At 42.0% G+C, this 17201-nt stretch overlaps 1 protein-coding gene across 1 annotated transcript in view; it reads right to left on the bottom strand.

Annotated features, from left to right (window-relative positions):
• Positions 1–290: 290 nt before the first annotated feature.
• The window catches only part of Axdnd1 (axonemal dynein light chain domain containing 1), a 73439-nt gene continuing 56528 nt past the window's right edge, over positions 291–17201 (bottom strand). The window contains exons 20-25 of the mRNA XM_052199924.1: positions 15162–15272; positions 8532–8810; positions 5618–5719; positions 2777–2859; positions 1238–1470; positions 291–358 (exon numbers count right to left, since the gene is read on the bottom strand). Coding sequence (XP_052055884.1) covers positions 291–358; positions 1238–1470; positions 2777–2859; positions 5618–5719; positions 8532–8810; positions 15162–15272 — 876 coding nt within the window. The remainder of the gene's footprint in view (positions 359–1237; positions 1471–2776; positions 2860–5617; positions 5720–8531; positions 8811–15161; positions 15273–17201) is intronic.

Raw genomic sequence — 17201 nt, forward strand, 5'->3', positions numbered from 1 at the left:
TTCCTAGAAACGAACGCTTTTAACAGAGCTCTCAGGAAAGCAACCGCAGAGGCCAGCATACTTTCTCATAAGCTGCTTTTAATCTGGCAAGTAAACTCATATACTGACTTCCTATGGCCTCTGCCATGCTTCTGAAGGGAAACTTTCTTGGCTTGGTGGCATGGCTTTTCTAATGGTTGTTGCTAACTAAGGGAGTCCATCCATGTGAGCTGCGCTGCCATTGCTACAGCCCAGCAATACCTATGCATGTCCAGGGACACAGCCGCTGGGTACCCCAGTCTCTAGGGAGGCTACTTGGGTTTGCTCTTAGGTTTAGTCCGACTTCCAGATGCTTCAGAACTGTCTACGGACTGTGTATCTAAAAAGACAAAAATGATTAGAATATGTTAGTGACTGATATCTTCTATGTACTAAAAAGGCTTATAACTTTAAAAAAAAAGTTTTTAAATGACATTTGGCCTGAGTAAGTCCAATCCAACTAATGACTAAATTGCTTATTCAGAATTATGTGTGGCCAGTTAATTACTTGATTTCATGGTGCTGAGATAAAGGATTATGCAGTAAGTAACAAAGAAGAGGACATTCAAGCAGAGTTAGTCTTCAGTGTCCGCATCTGCTCATCCCTGCACCTCTCTCTCTAGCCTCCTGAACACACTGGCTCTATGAGATGCAACCCTGGGATGAGGACAGGAGACCTCTGGCCATCAAGCCTGCTCTCAGATCATGAACGTTAGAAGGTGGCTAAGCATGAGGGGAAGTGACAGAGGTTGTCTGAGCTGTGGGGGCTGGGTGTCATGTCTGCATAGTCACCTTTGTTTGCCTGCTGTATAGTGTGTATGTGTGTGTGTGTGTGTGTGTGTATGTGTATGTGGTATATGTTTATGTGCAATATATGTGCATGCATTATGGGGATGGGCACCTGTGCATGTGTAAAGGCCATGATGACGCTAGGTGTCATCCTCTATCAATCTTCTTTTCTCTTTGAAAACTCGTGTATGTGTGTGTGTGTGTGTGTGTGTGTGTGTGTGTGTGTGTGTGTGTTTGCGCGTGCGCATGCGCATGAGTGCACACACACACACACACACACACACATACACACATGGTAGGGTGTACACTCGTGTTTGTGCATGTGGAGCTTCTGTACAATGAATGAATAAATGTAAAATACTTGTGCTCTTTTAAAATATTTGTGCTGCAGTCAAATTTTCTTCATAAAAATGCAAAAAACAAACCTCACCTTTCTTGGCAGATTTGGGGGACTTTTTTACTTTTGGGTGCTCCTCTCCTTCCTCCTCTCCCCCTTGATTCTCCTTGGTGTCTTCTATCTTCACCTGCGAGCCTTTGATGGTTTTCTTCACCAGTTCTTCTAGTTCCTTCTCCAGATCTCTGTTCTTGATGATGGTGTGATGGAGCTGCTCGTTCACCTCATCAAACCTCTCCTCGGCCTCTCTGGCCCTGTTGTCCATCTCTCTGGTGTGGATAAAGTCCAGGGAAACAACAACAGGGAGTGGTGAGAAGGGATCTGTGCTTCCCACAGAGACTCATGTGAGAGGAGACGCCTATCTGAGGTGTGCAGACATGAGGCATCAGCAGTGACAAACGGAGACCTGAGGCCTAGATGCGACTCCACACCACACCGGAATGTACCATAGTCCTCATGTCTGAGTGAGATTGGGCTTTGGTATATTGGAAGTTCCCAGAGAATTCAATAGCCAGAGAACCCTCACCAGTAGCTGATTTTAGCTTCAAGGAATTAATAGAACTCAACAAACTAAATTCAATAATGTCCCTTCTTTTCTAACACCTCTAAAACTGGAGTTTATAATGAAGAAAACCAATTTGAGATATACTTCCTACTTATGAAAGTACATGGTAGGACTGGTGAGAGGGTCAGTGACCTAAGGACTTGTGCCAAGCCTGACAACCTTGAGTTAATCCCACATGGCAGAAGAAAGAACTGACTTCTGGAAGCTATCCCTTGATCTCCACATGCAACATACACACACAGATACACATATAGACACATAGGCACAGACATACATATACACATATACACATACACACATATACACATAAACATATGTGCACACATACACACAGATACACACAGACACATACATACAGATACACACACCTAGGTACAAGCATACATATATACATATACACATACCCACAAATACATACACATGAATACATATACATGCACACACATAGACACACAGATACCAATACACACACAGGCATATACACACAAACACACATACATACATAGATACACGGATACACACACACATACATAGACATACACAGAGACACGCATACATGCACACAAAGTAAATGTAGCAAAAAATGTAGGGTGCATGTCATATCTATATAAGAGAGTCTTCTAATACTTATCAGCCATCTTAACTGTATTGTACTCCCAACTCTGGGTTACAGGACATTCTTTCTCAAGTACATTTCTCTCTCTCAGTTCCATTCTTTTCCTTAAGTCACCTCCCACAGATACACTGACTCGGATGGGTCTTCATGCCCTTCCTGACATAGATACACATTACAAATATCCACACTAGCTACCATCTCCACTGCAGGCTAAGGAAAGGTTTTTTCTTAGTATGGCAGTATGGTTCAGTGCTTCTAGCCAATGGTTTTCAGATATTCATCCTACTAGTGAGACCAAACCAGCAGGGCAGAGGCCAGCTAAGAAGCAAGGATTGCTCAGCCAAGCTCTGTCCAACAGTCTTTGTCCTCTTACCATCGTGGTATCTATACTTACATTAGTTTCTCCTGCATATGTTCAATTACATTCATTATTTCAAGATACTTTGGCTCCAATACACCTTGATTAGCAGGTTCTCTCTGGCAAAGAAAATGTGTGAGGGGACAGAACAGTTAATGGTCTATGTCTTCAGGAATTGTCTAAAATATTCTTTTCTATTGCTCATATTTATCTAGTAGATGGTTGCCTACAACCTGAACACCAAAGCTCTATAGGCACTGCCTGTGATCAGATAGCACAGCAGATTTCCAAATCAATCACATACAGGTAGATGGGAAAGACATTAGTGTAGGGGGAGAAAAGGGAGGAGAACAGTAACAAAAAAAGAAATGTGGAAATCCTTGAAAAGTAAGAAGGGTAAACATGTCTCTAATCAATTAAAGAAAGGAAACAATTCACAGTTAATTATTAATAATTCACTGTTAATTTCACTTCCTGCAAAACACTGCAAAATCCAGTTAGAGTTTTACATTCCTTCAGGAATGCCATAATTGCTTAAAGGTGCAAATCTTGCCAAGCAGAGACTATATTAGGGGTAGGTCTGTACACCGATGTATGTGCAGCAAAGAGTTCACAGCTCCTGCCTGGCACACCTTGCTTGTGTTCATGACCTCCTTCTGGAATTGGCACTCTTCTGCCTCAGTGTCTGACAGATGAACGTGGAGGCACAGCTCGGAAAGGTGATGTGGCCCTTCCTGACCTCCCCACGTGGCCTTAAGCCAGTCTCTTGTGGGGACCTTCTACCTTTGCCACTGGGGCTCACTCTTCCCAGCTTTGCTAGGGGACTAACCTCTCTGGCCCAGAAGTGCCTCTGCAAAGCTCTGTGTCCGCCCACCGTCTATAGAGACCGTTCTTAGCACCAAACTCCCTGCCAGATTTTGTGACCTATCTGCTTCTGACACATTTCTTTTCTGAAGTCATAATTCCAAGGGCCCTTTCCTATTGTTGTTATAAAATGGATAAATTAGCCAATGCTCATAATATCTAAACCTGGGGTATATAGTATTATGGTATGAAAATTCAGACCAGTCATTCAGCTCAAATGATAGGTAAGAGAAGAATATCTAATCTTGGGTTAAAAATATGGCAGAAGCCAAGTCTGTCTCCTGCTTGCCTTTCCAAGGTTATTCACATATGGTCAGGTAAATCCTCTAATATGTCTATGATTCCTTGTGGACAGTCAGGACCCAAGAATTTAAGATGACCCTCATGTAGTCTGTTTCTAATGTGTTGCTTGCTGGCTAGAATAGTTGAGCTACAGGTACCCCTGTTCATACAGTTGAGCCCTTTAAGACACAGCATAGCCCTCTGGTGGTCCCTGCTGAATTTAAACATTCTGTGTGTCCACCAGTTGGTCTGAAATCTCAGAGTCTAAGCTGTTTGCTCTCTAATGAGATGTTGAAATAATTGTGTCCCAGATATAGACCCAAAATGCTGCTATGCTAAACATTTTCAGACTTAATAAAATTAGCCTTCCCCAGGGAGGAGAGGCAGGTCAGTACTTATACCAGCTTATGGTATCTGAAATGTCCCCCAAAGCCATATGCTAAGCACCTGGTTCCCAGCTTGTGGCAGGACCGGATATAATGGAGATTTTGGGAGCTGGGTCACTTGTGACTTGCCTTGAAGGGTGTATTTTGGCCCCTTTTCTCCTTTCTCTCCCTCACCCTTCCCTCCCTCTCACCTCCTCTTCTTTCCTCTCTCTCCCACTTTTCCTCTCTTCCTTCCCTCCATCTTCCTATGCCCTTCCAACCCTCCTCTCTCCCTCTCGAATTTCCTGCCACTGAGGAGGGCAGCCCTGATCCATCACATGCTCCCTGCCAAACTGGTTTGCTCACTGCAGCACTGGTACATTGGAGCCAAGAGATGGAGGTAGGCTGAACCCAGAGCAAAGGGAATCTTTCTTCCTGTTGACTGGCTTTCTTGGGCACTGTGTCACAGGGATAGAAAGATGACCAACACAGGCAGCATCCCAGAGCAGTGAACCCCAGACCAATAGTCCTCAGTTTTGCCCCCCTACAGACTTCTCTCTTCTGCTTCCTGCCTGCCTCCAAAGCCCAATCCCAATGCCTCCTCTGGATGGAACAGGAGGGTCTTTAAGAAAGAACTGTGTTGACTGGGCCTGGCAGCTCTGCATTCGGGGAAATGTGCCAGCTGGCCCTACATGACTTATGCAAGTCATAGGTGGGGTTTATCGCCTACAATGACCTTGGATGAACTCACTGCAAACACCTCCACCCTAGGCCTGACCTCCCGCTAAGCACTCTACTTGCCTTCCACCATTCTACTGACACACCTCCTCACCTCCCTGTGCAACCACCCAGTCTAAGGAATCATACCGTCAAACAATTGAGAGTTTCCTAAATTTTTTTTTTGATTGAGCAATTTGGTGATATATATTGGTTCCCTCCCCCAAACCCAGAAAAATACATTATGAAGGCACACAGAAAGTGTAGCATCAGATTTCAGGAGATTGGTGGGTTGAAGCCCACCATAGACTCCTAAAGTAATGGTGGTCGCAGAGAGCTAGAAGCCAGTTAGGAGCTGTTCTACCGTGGTCCTAGAATGAGATTTCTATGGAGACACAAAAGAAAGAGAATGAGGCTTTGTTTTGTTTTGCTTTTGGGTTTTGGGTTGCTTTTTTTTTTTTTTTTTTTTCAAATCAAAATGGAAAAACAAAGGTCTTCTAAAGACAGTGCTGGAAGAAGAAAAAAAAAAATTGCAAAATACACTAACTAGGAGTACCTGAGAGGAACGCTTAAAAGCTGCATTAGACCCATATTGTTTTCAAAGAATATTAAGCAGTTTTAGATTTCCTAGTTTGGTTAAGTTACATACCCAGGATATAAATATGTCTTTTTCAAAGAGAGGTTTGCAATGAACATTTTCATCTTTCTTAATGTATCGAATGGTTTTCTTGTTTGTAGATGTTGAAGGTTCCTAGGGCACGGGAAAGCCAAGGATCTGTTAGCCACAGGACACCCAGCACTGCAAGTCACCCAGAGCCTGGCTGAAACTTTACCTCCCCATTTGTCTCCACCCAGCAGTGTTTGTAGGCGTGCTCCAAACACTGGCAAAGATGGGGATGGAGGACTGGGAGGGGGGGGGGAAGGGGGAGGAGACAATCAGAGCAAACAACAGGGGAGGGTCATCCCAGACCTCTAAGACTGAGAGAGCTGCTGCCAGCTGTCAGCTTGACTGCATCTGGACATCAGGAACCAACTAATACTCAAAGGCTGCTGGGTACACCTGGGATGGATTTTTCTTAATTAAATCATTTGAAGTGGGAAACCCCAGTTTTAATCCAGATCTTTTGAGGTGAAAAGATCTGCCTCTAATCTGGGCCACATCTATATAAGTCCTTTTTCCGGGCTGGCAGGTCCTTTATGTAGGTGACTTGCATAAGGGACCTAGAAGAAGAGAGCTTCTTATTTAGCCTGCTTGCTCTCACTCTTGCTGTCAAGTCTGTTCCTTCAAGGTTCAAGTATATACTGAAGGCCAGCTGAGACATGACTGAACAACTACCAGATTCATGAATCTTCCACTGGTTCTCCCTCTCTCTCTCTCTCTCTCTCTCTCTCTCTCTCTCTCTCTCTCACACACACACACACACACACACACATACACACAAAGTGTAGCACCAAATTTCAGGAGATTGATGGAATGTAGCCCACAGATCCCTAAAATAATGGTGTTCTGCAGAGAATTAGAAGTCAATCAAGAACTGTTTAAATCTACCATGGTCCTATAGCAAGCTTTTTATGGAGACACAGGGAAGAAAGAGAATGAGAAGGTTTCTAATAAAGTCCAGATGGAAAAATAAGAGTGATATATATGACTCCCTAATACTAACCCTTAACCATATATAGATAATATATATGGTTATAAATATATATTCATTCTATAAGTTCTCTTCCTCTAGAGAACCCTGACTAATACAGAAACTTAACACAGCCAGAAAGGCAGATAATAGGAGGCACAATCGTGCCATACAATGACTCTCGGCATAAATGTGTGTTCTAAGGGCTGTGCGTACACACAAGGGGGCCCTGCTCACAGGGAAAAAATGATAATTGAAGATTGAATAGGTGCTTGTGAAGTAGAAAGGAAAGGGCCTGAAGTAAGTTCAAAGATGGTGACAACTTTAATGTGCTCTGTAAATAAATGGAAAAGTATTTGGTCTTCCATAAACCAAGCACTTTACCAAAAATAAAAAAGACAATACTTGAGAACAGAGGGCTGATTGTTGTACATAATTCTGTCTGTCCTTCTTCCTCTGTTTTGAATAGAAGACCTATAATAGAGTCTGGGGTCAAAGCAACTTTTTAAAAACTTATTATTAGTGTGTGGGGGCATGCATGAGGGAAGGAAGGAAGGAAGGAAGGAAGGAAGGAAGGAAGGAAGGAAGGAGGGAGGGAAGGAGGGAGGGAGGGAGGGAAGAAAGGAAAGAAGGAAGGAAGGAAAACAACTTCTACATGAAGTCAGTTTTTTTCTTCCACCTTCATGTGAGTTCTGAGACTAGAGCTCATGTTGAAAGCCATCTTGCCAGTCTTTATGGCAACACTTAAACCATGTGCAGAGACATAAATCAAGATGTGCAGAGAACATTGGGCAATCACAGGCTCAAAGCCAGAGACAGTAGCAGTCAGTCCAAGAATTGGTAAGGGATCTTCTGCCGCAATCATCTGGGTTTGAATGCTGATTCTGCCACTTGAGACTATATGGTTTTAGGTAATTCTATCAACCTTTGGAGCATAAATCTCCTATCTATAAAATAAGCCAATTCATGCCCTAAGTTATTATACCAGGCAACATGCACAGCACAGAACTCATAATCTACACTCAGTTACTGGTAACTGTCATTGTACTATTATGACCACTCTAAATGTCCAGGATGGGTTGTTATTGTTACAAATTCCTCAGCAGCTCTAGAGAGAGTCAGAGTAAGATGAGAAAGTTAGAGACTGGGAGAAGGAAAGGGTGGGACAGCAGGGAAGCTGAAGCAGAGGCAATGGGAAGGTTAAACTTCCTTTTAGAAAATCTAGTAATAAAGGGAGAAAAAAGAAGCAGCAGGGTGTGGGGTGGACTGTGTAGCTGTTTGTAAGAGGTGAATGAATGAAGCTAATTGGGTACATTTGGGTTTAGAAAAAAAGTCTCAAGGATGAGCTCACCTGCAGGTGTGGTTACACCTGGAAGGATGAGCACACTGCAGGTGTGGCTACGCCGGGAAGGATGAGCACACCACAGGTGTGGTGTCACCTGGAAGGATGAACACACTGCAGGTGTGGTGTCACCTGGAAGGATGAGCACACTGCAGGTGTGGCTACTACACCTGGAAGCAGGTGTGGCTACTACACCTGGAAGCAGGTGTGGCTACTACACCTGGAAGCAGGTGTGGCTACTACACCTGGAAGCAAGTGTGGCGGCTACACCTGGAAGGATGAGCACACTGCAGGTGTGGCTACACCTGGATGGGGAAAGGAGGTTGAAGCTTTCACTCCAACAGGCAGACCTACTCCCATCTTCTATTTGTTATCACTTAATCTTTGGAAAGATAGAGGGAAGGGAAAAACTAATGCTAAATAATCACACGTCATTTTTTTTGTCTTCTTGCTTTTTTGATTGTTTTATTTTGTTTTGTTCTCACTGTGTTGCTAAGTCTTGAACTTCTAGGCTCAAAAGAGTCCTTTGTCAGCCTCCCAGGTAGCTGAGATTATAGGCACCTGTCACTATGCCCAGCGAATAATCTTACCTGTTCTGTTGTGCCTTCTGCTGCTTCTGTTGTGACTTCTGCTGCTTCTGTTGTTTCTACTTCTGCTGCCTCTGTTGCTTCTGCCTCTGCTGCCTCTGCTGCCTCTGCTGCCTCTGCTGCCTCTGCTGCTTCTGCTGCCTCTGTTGCTTCTGCTTCTGCTGTTGGTGGTGGTGGTGATGCTTCCTTTTCTTGACCCTCAGGCTCCTTAAAGTCAGTTTCATCATCGGTATCATCATCAATATGAGGCTTTTCGGGATCAAAATAAATTTTTGTAGCTTCCTGTGCAATGTAACAACAGTATTATGAAATGTATTTACATAAAGTGATTCATGTGTGCAAATATTAGCAGTTTCATAGTAAAATGAGTATTGTGCTATGAATAAGAACACAAACAGGGGAGGGGGTTAAGAGACGGCTCAATGGTTAACAGCACAAACTGCTCCCAGAACCTTATTAGGAGCTCAGAATCACCTGGAACTACAACTCCAGAGAGATCTGACAGCCTCCTCAGGCACCTGCACTCACGTGCACAAATCTACTCACGTATGGATAATTAAAATAACAATGAGGTCTTTAAAAAAAACAAATGGTGGCGAGGGTGGTTCCTGTTCTCACAAAGCTCCCCATTTGTGACAGTGCCATCTTATGATAGAGCATGAAGCAGGGACATCCAAGCCAGAACATGTAGCAGACCAAGGCGGTACAAGGCACTCAACAAGAGGGCACTAATGGCAGAGCACTTTTTCTTGTGGTGTGAAAGGGGAAAGAAGGAGGCACAGAGGGGTTCTGAGAAGAACAGTGGTTCCCTAAGACAGAACCTCTGACTAACACAAGCCAAACACAGGACTCAACTGTCATGTCAGGAGACTGGACTGTGTCTGAAAGGTGGCAAAATATCCAAAAGGCAGCAGAACATTTCTTTTTAGTGATTCTGATTTAAATTTTAAAGCAATCCTTCTCACAATAGGAAAACAGATCAGAAAAAAAGGAAGGAAGAAATCCAAGGAGAGAGTGAATACAGTGTTTGTAGCAGTGAAGAGAAGGGTGGTCCAGGATACTGAAGCAGTGCTTCTTACTGACCAATGAATGGACACAAAATGGTTAGGGACAAGGTGCATCTTGAGTGACACATGACTGATGGCTTATGACACGAATGGAGGGGGTGCCATTCACAGAGAAAATGGGCAAGGTGGAGGAAGCAGGTTTAGCAATGATATGACTTCCTGTAAGCATAATGTTATTAAGTACTGTATAAAGATTATCCTTGTATTATTCAAATGCTGATTTCCATGTTAACAAATCTGATTGCTCTGGCGGTTCCTCAGAAAACTGGGCATGATACTTCTGAAGGACCCTGTTATACCACTCCTAGGCATATACCCAGAGGATTCCCTGGCATGTAATAAGGACACATGCTCCACTATGTTGATAGCAGCCTTATTTATAATAGCCAGAAGCTGGAAAGAACCCAGACGTCCCTCAGTGGAAAAATTAATACAGAAAATGTGGTATATTTACACAATGGAATACTACTCAGCAATTAAAAACAATGAATTCATGAAATTCTTAGGCAAATGGTTGGATATGGAAAATATCATCCTAAGTGAGGTAACCCAATCACAAAAGAACACACATGGAATGCAGTCACTGATAAGAGGATATTAGCCCAGAAGCTCTGAATACCCAAGACACAATTAACATAATCAAATGATTCCCAAGAAGAAGGAGAGGGCCCTGGTCCTGGAAAGGCTTGATGCAGCAATGTAGGGGAATACCAGGGTAGAGAAGTGGGAGGGGGTTGATTGGAGAATAGGCAGAGGGAAGAGGGCTTATGGGACTTATGGGGAGGGGAGAACCGGGAAAGGGGAAAGCATTTGGAATGTAAACAAAGAATATAGAAAATTAAAAAAAAAAGAAAGAAAGAAAACCAAATCTGATTGTAACCTTATTCTGAGAATCTCCTGTCCCTCAGTGCTGTGTAAAGATTGCTCCCCAATTATTTCCTGATTGGTCAATAAAGAAGTTGATCAGCCAATGACTGAGCAGGGGAGAGAATAGGACTTGTCTTCCTCCCAGCCAGAAGAGGGAAGAAGAGAGTAAGTGTGGGATCAGCCACAGAGAAAGAGTTCTAGAAACACCATGGAAACATGGTACAGAGAAATCCATAAAATGCAAGTATCACCGGGCGGTGGTTGGCACACGCCTGTAATCCCAGCATTCTGGGAGGCAGAGGCAGGCGGATTTCTGAGTTCGAGGCCAGCCTGGTCTACAGAGTGAGTTCCAGGACAGCCAGGACTGTACAGAGAAACCCTATCTCGAAAAAAACATATCCAAAAAAAAAAAAAAAAAACCCAAAAACAACAACAACAACAATAAAATGCAAGTATCTAGAGGATTTTGGCTGGGAAGTAGCCAGATTAGAGGATTAATATAGATTAATACTATTCAGTTGTTGTACCCTTAAAGCTTGTTATATAAGTCTCCTGGTTCTGTCTCAATTATTTGGGAGCTAGTTAAAAGAGAAACCGCAACATTTATTTGTTTGTTTGTTTGTTTGTTTGTTTAAAAACGCCCCTAACAAGCTCCAGTCAGCTGTGCACGTTCAGGGTACTGCTAAAAGGGCTAAGTGCAAATATGCATCTGGAGTCTAGAGAGTTCAATTTGGGCTAAATATTTAACAGTTATATTCATTTAAAGCTCAGAAAATAAATCACATTTCCACAAACTTGTGGTGCAATGACTTAAGACAGGAATTAGTTACATAAAACAGCACAGAAGGAGAAGGATCCCAAGAGTAGCCCCAGAGGTCTGAGGGTTACCAGAAGAACTGGGAGAGAAAAGGAGTAAACAGTATCCAACGCCTGAAGGGCACCTGACATCAGAGTAAGGGTGCAGAATACTGATGGCAAAGTGGGATCTTAAAAGTCACCAGAGAAAAAGGATGGGTTATATTCAAAGGAACTGACAGCTGAACTCCCCATCATTAATTTTGTAACAGTAATATACATAAATCGATAGAAATAAGAGTCAACATATCGAGGGAATTGTAGAGCTAATTACATGCACAGCAAAACTTTGAAGCAAAGATATTCCAGAGAAGCAAAAATTTGGTTTGCCACTAGTAGATAAATCCTCAATTAGAAAGAAGAGGAGGAGGAAGAGAAGGAGGGAGAAGAGGAGGAGGACAGAGAAGGAGAGAACAAACAAGGATCCCAAGAGTAATGGGTAAGGCAGAAGAAAAAGTCTCCATATATAAGAGCTGAAATTTCTGAAGGAACAATAAAAACATTAACTAGTAGGTCAATCTATTGTTTTTAATTTTTACTAATGTTCTTTTCTTTTATCTTTACTATCAACTTTTCTTTCTTACTTTCTTTCGTTTGTTTGGTTGTTTGGTTGGTTTATTGTTGTTTTGTTTCAAGAGAGGGTCTCACTATACAGTTCTGACTGGCATAGAACTAACTCACTGTGCAGAATTTAAGAGACATCAGCCTGCCTCCGAGTGCTAGGATTAAAAGCACACACCACCAGATCCAGCCTCCAACATCTTAAAGACAAATCATTAAAAAGCATTTCTGCTAAAGTCAAAAACAAGAAAAAAGGAGTGGGCCAGAGAGAAAGCTCTGGGGTAGAACAGTTGCTGTTCTCCAGGACCCAAATGCAGTTCTCAGCGCCCACCTCTGGCAGCTGGAACTGCAGCTCCAAAAGTTCCACTGCCCTTTTTTGGACTTCAAAAGTCACTTGCATGAGTGTACACACACACACACACACACACTACATCTTTTAAAAAGAGGTAAAAAGAAAAAAAGTCTCCTTGCTATCTCTTTTATTTAATTAACACTGAATAAGAAGAATTCAACACAATCTAACAATTAAAAAGCCATTAGAAGTTTTCAAAATTGAGCTGGGTAGTGGTAGTGCCTGCCTTTAATCCCAGTACTTGGGAGGCACAGGCAGGAGGATCTCTGTGAGCTGAAGGCTAGTGTGGTCTATAAAGCAAGTTCCAGGACAGGAGCTTGAGTTCCAGGGCTACACAGAAAAACCCTGTGTTGAAAAAAAAACAAGGAAAAAAAGCATCAAAATTGATAGAAAAAACACAAAACTATTTTTTGTAGGTAACATGTTAGATATCTAGATAACTTGCCCCACCAAATTTGAAAAAGACTGTAAAAATAAAAACTGAGTAAATTCACAACATATAAAACTAAGATGCAAACGTTATAAGAAAATATCAAGATAAAATATTCAGACATAAACTTAACAAGAAATATGCAAGATGAGCAAATTATTTAACATTTGTAAGCATAAAAGTACACATTATAACCCATGTTCTTGGAAAGAACATTGCAGCATTAGAAAGTTGTCTGTTCTGAACTAATAGAAATTCACATTATCCTACTTTTTAAAAAGTCATTTTTCTAGAGTTAAATTATAAAGTTACCTAAAGAATAAGTAAGAAAAGCCAAGAAATGTTAAAATAAAAATAAAAATCTGTGAGGAAGACTGGTTCTTTTGGATGCTAACCATCAATAATAAAACATCATGGTGTGAGGCTGAGGGGTGGCTCAGCAGTTCAGAGCTCTTTCAGAGAACCCAGGATCCGTTCGCCACACCCATGCTGGGCAGCTCACAGCTGCCTCTGACTCCAGGGATCCACCACTGTCTTCTGGCCTCCACAGGCACCCGCACTCACACACAGGAGCCATCCACAGACACACACGTACACATAATTTTAGAAATAGAAATAAATCTTAAAAAGAAAATATGTTGTAATGATTCATAAATAAACAGATCAAAGAAATATAGAAAAGCCAGAAATAGACTTTGATTGAATATTGCCAAGTATTGGAAATTTTATAATGTCAAAGATATTAACTCAAACATTGGATTAAGAGGTTTAAAAAAGGAATTATCAGCAGTTGGTAGGAAAAGATACAGGGAGACACAGCACATTCACCTCAGAGAGAGACTAGTGCTCAGTGCTCGGCTGCTTATCAACACCACATGGACTGTTTTTGAAAGCATCTCTGTCATCAGATATTCAAACCTGGGCACAGTGATCAAGTGCTGAATGCTCCCTTAAGAGTCACGAATCAAATTCCTGTCAGGTTAAGTTAAATCACCTTTAAGGTCCCTTCTGCACTCATGTCTCTAGAGTTATGCATACTTTCTAAAAACCTTTACATGTGAATTGTCCATTCAATATGAGGCATTTTGTAGCACAGGCTGGCCTAGAACTTGCTGTGTAGCCAAAGACGCTCTTGAACTCCTGTCATCCTGCCTCTTCTTTCCAAGGGCTGGGATTATAGATGTTTGTCACCACACCCAGCTGATTCTGTATACTTACATGGTTCCTGTAGATTAGTTTGCAACCACAATCATGACTATGCTACTTTAGCAAGTTTCTAGTATTATACTGCAGTTTAAGATTTATGATGTCAGTGAAATCTTTCAGTGGTTAATCCAGAAATAATTCTGGCTATGATCTAGTCAACCTAGGAAAGGATTTGTTGAAGATGCATAATTTTTTTTAAAGGCAATGTATAAAGTCTTTAAAATGTTCGTATAGAGACATCTCCTTCCTCTCAGACCCAGGGGCATGAATTTACATGCCATCAGATCATACTGTAGGGTGTGGCTGTCATAACAGGAGCTTCTTCAGATTTTACCAGACATAAATGCCAGTCAGTCAGAGACTGAAGGACTGACTATGTGACTGTCATTAAATAATTAGTAAGCACTGATCTGGGGTCACTGGTAAGCAGATGGCAGTTAAATACACAGGATTAGCCAGGAAAGATGGCTCACACCTGTAACCCCATCATTCACTTAAGAAGCCGATGAAGAAAGATTGTCACAAGTTCAAGGCCAAGAGGAGTCTATCCTGAACATTCTAGAGCAGGCAATAAAGTTACTAGTGACTCACAGTAGCTTTAGAATTGTAACAGAACCCATGTGGGTCAGGGCTATGACTCAGAGGCTGCTCAGCATTCATTAGGACCTGGGTAAGATTAGTGCCATTAAAAGAAATTATTATGATGGAAGAAGAGAGAAAACGAGATTTAAAAAAACAAAAGAGCATATTTTTTTAGAGTGAGAAATTACCATGTTTATAAAGTATTTTCAGCTATGTTAGTGATACGAAAGGGAAGCCATTCCACAGATGATATACTCAAGAGGAGACATGACCCTGATGACCACAGGAAGCCTCGGGGACTCCCGTCTGAAAGCCATTTCCCTTAAGAAGTAGATTCAAGCCAGGAATTGTGGCACACGCCTTTGATCCCAGCATTCAGGAGTTCCAAGCTAGACAGAGCTACAGAGTGAGACCATGTTTCATGAGAGAGAGAGAGAGAGAGAGAGAGAGAGAGAGAGAGAGAGAGAGAGAGAAGACTTAAGTTTATTTTAAAACACTGAGTGGAGGAGCCTCTTCCTTGGGAGGAGGAAGGAGAGCTGCTGACACTCTAGGTCAGAGATGAATTCCCTTCCGGCAGTCTATGTGAGGATGTAGAACAGCCATTTCAGAAAGATGCTGCAACTTAGGTACCCTGAGATTCGGGAAGAACCTCAGTATGGCTGACGGTCATTCATTTCCTTACAAACCAAATGATAGCAGCATGTAGTAGATACCTCTTCCCCAAGCAGCTTCTCTGCTTCCTCATATGACAGTAGGCGTATTCTCCTGCCTTTGATATCAGAAATGAGGTATGAACATGTGCTGATCCAATCATAACATTCTCTCTGGGAAGAGATAATAGCATAATTACTATATGGGGGGGGGAATCAAACTATGGCGACTCATTGACTCCCACTGGGCTGCTCAGTACAGCTCCTCTCTAACTGCTTTGTGGTCAGTTCTAAGACCTGCACAGACATGTCTTACTCCAAATGTAGGCCTAATCACACCACGCCCCACTGACAGGGTTTATGATTTGGGCTGTTGAGGGTAAGTGTGATGAGGTACCACAAAACCAGATAAAGAATTCTTGGGTTTGCTAACACTTAAATGATCTGTCCCAATACATTTTATGTAACTGACCATGTCAACATGATTGTTGGCTAATAACAATAGTGTTGTGTGTGAGTTTCCTCTAAGAGTGAAACAGGAAATGACTCAAAGTAGCTTCAGGGAGTCCTTGAAACTGATCACATTCGCCAGACTCTTTTTCCTTCTCCCCAAGAGTCTATGCGTAGTAAAGCCTGTTGAAAGTTGTTTTCAGACAAGCCCAGCAGCAGAGACCAATTTATCTGCCTAGAAAAGGCTCAGACCAACTGAACCACCAGGAAAGGACACTCTACTTGTGATCAGTCTGTAGGTCAGACACTGTGACCTGGGTTCCCAGCTTTGGGAGCTGCCGTCCATGCTGGAGTGGGCTTTGGTGACGCAGCTGTCCTTGAGTGGCTCCTCGTATTCCTATAAGTAGCCCTGATAAAACTCCTTGATCCACCAAGTTGGACACTGCTATAATTGCTTTGGTCTGTCGTGGGCTCCCTATCTGGGGTAAGCAGACATGTTTGTCTCCTCAGAAACAAATAGAAGTAGCAAACTCACTTACGGTTTTTAGTTCTACATTAAGCTCTTTTCTAAGCACTGTGTATATACATCTGTACCAATCAAATATTCATTTAATTCTCAGTATGAAATACTGAATATTTATAGTAACAATAAAATAAGATAGGTATAAGCTTGATGAGAGTAAGAACTATTTGCCGAAAGCCACAGTTTCAATTAAACAAATGAAGATACAGAGGTGGTTAGGGGGTCAACTCTCCACCCACTGATCAATAGTTAAAATGTAATCCAAATAAAAAACTCAATACCTTTTGAAGAGATTGGTAAGCTAAAGTTTCATATGGAAAAACAAAAGATCTGGTGTAACCTTTAAAAACAAATTTTGAGGATTTCCACTATGAGATTACAAAATTTATGATAAAAATTATGAAAACTGGTAATGGTGATCATGTTGACCAATAGATCTACAATATAACACATATATGGCCAACAGATGTTTCAGCAAGGATGGCAAAATCTCTTGACAGTCTTTTTAACAGAGGGCGCCACAATAATCAGATACATAGATGCCAAAAAGAAGAACCATACCTGGCAGCATAGATTTAAAAAAAAATTAACTCAAAGTGGATAATAAACCTGAGAATAGAGCCTAAAACTATTTAACATCTAGAAGACACATGAAAGAACAATCTTTTAGATGCTGTTAGGCAAAACTTTTCCTTTGAAGTAACACAAAAAGCAAGATTCATGAAATAAAAGCTAGATCACCATCAAAGTTAAGAACCTCCCATCTCTCAAGGTACCCTTGAGGGGGGCAGTTTTGTATGTGTGACATGCATGTCTGTACATGTGTTCTCATGTGTTTGGACACATGTTGTGACAAGTGTGTGAGGGGGTATGTGCAAATGAGGATGCATGGAATCCAGAAGGTGACATCTGGCATTGTACCTGTTCACTCTCCCACTTTTACACACTTAAAATTGTGTAAAACTTTTCATGATTCTAGAAGAGTCTAGACCTTACTGATTCCACTGGTCTAACTAAGCAGCATGATCTGGGGGTCTTCTGTTTTTGTCTTCTGAGCCATGGGATTACTGGCAGGTTGCCAGTATTTACATGCGTTCTGGAGATCTGAATACCAGTTCTCAGGCATGGGC

This window comes from Apodemus sylvaticus, chromosome 12, assembly GCF_947179515.1.
Source record: "Apodemus sylvaticus chromosome 12, mApoSyl1.1, whole genome shotgun sequence".
NCBI classification, from domain to species: domain Eukaryota; kingdom Metazoa; phylum Chordata; class Mammalia; order Rodentia; family Muridae; genus Apodemus; species Apodemus sylvaticus.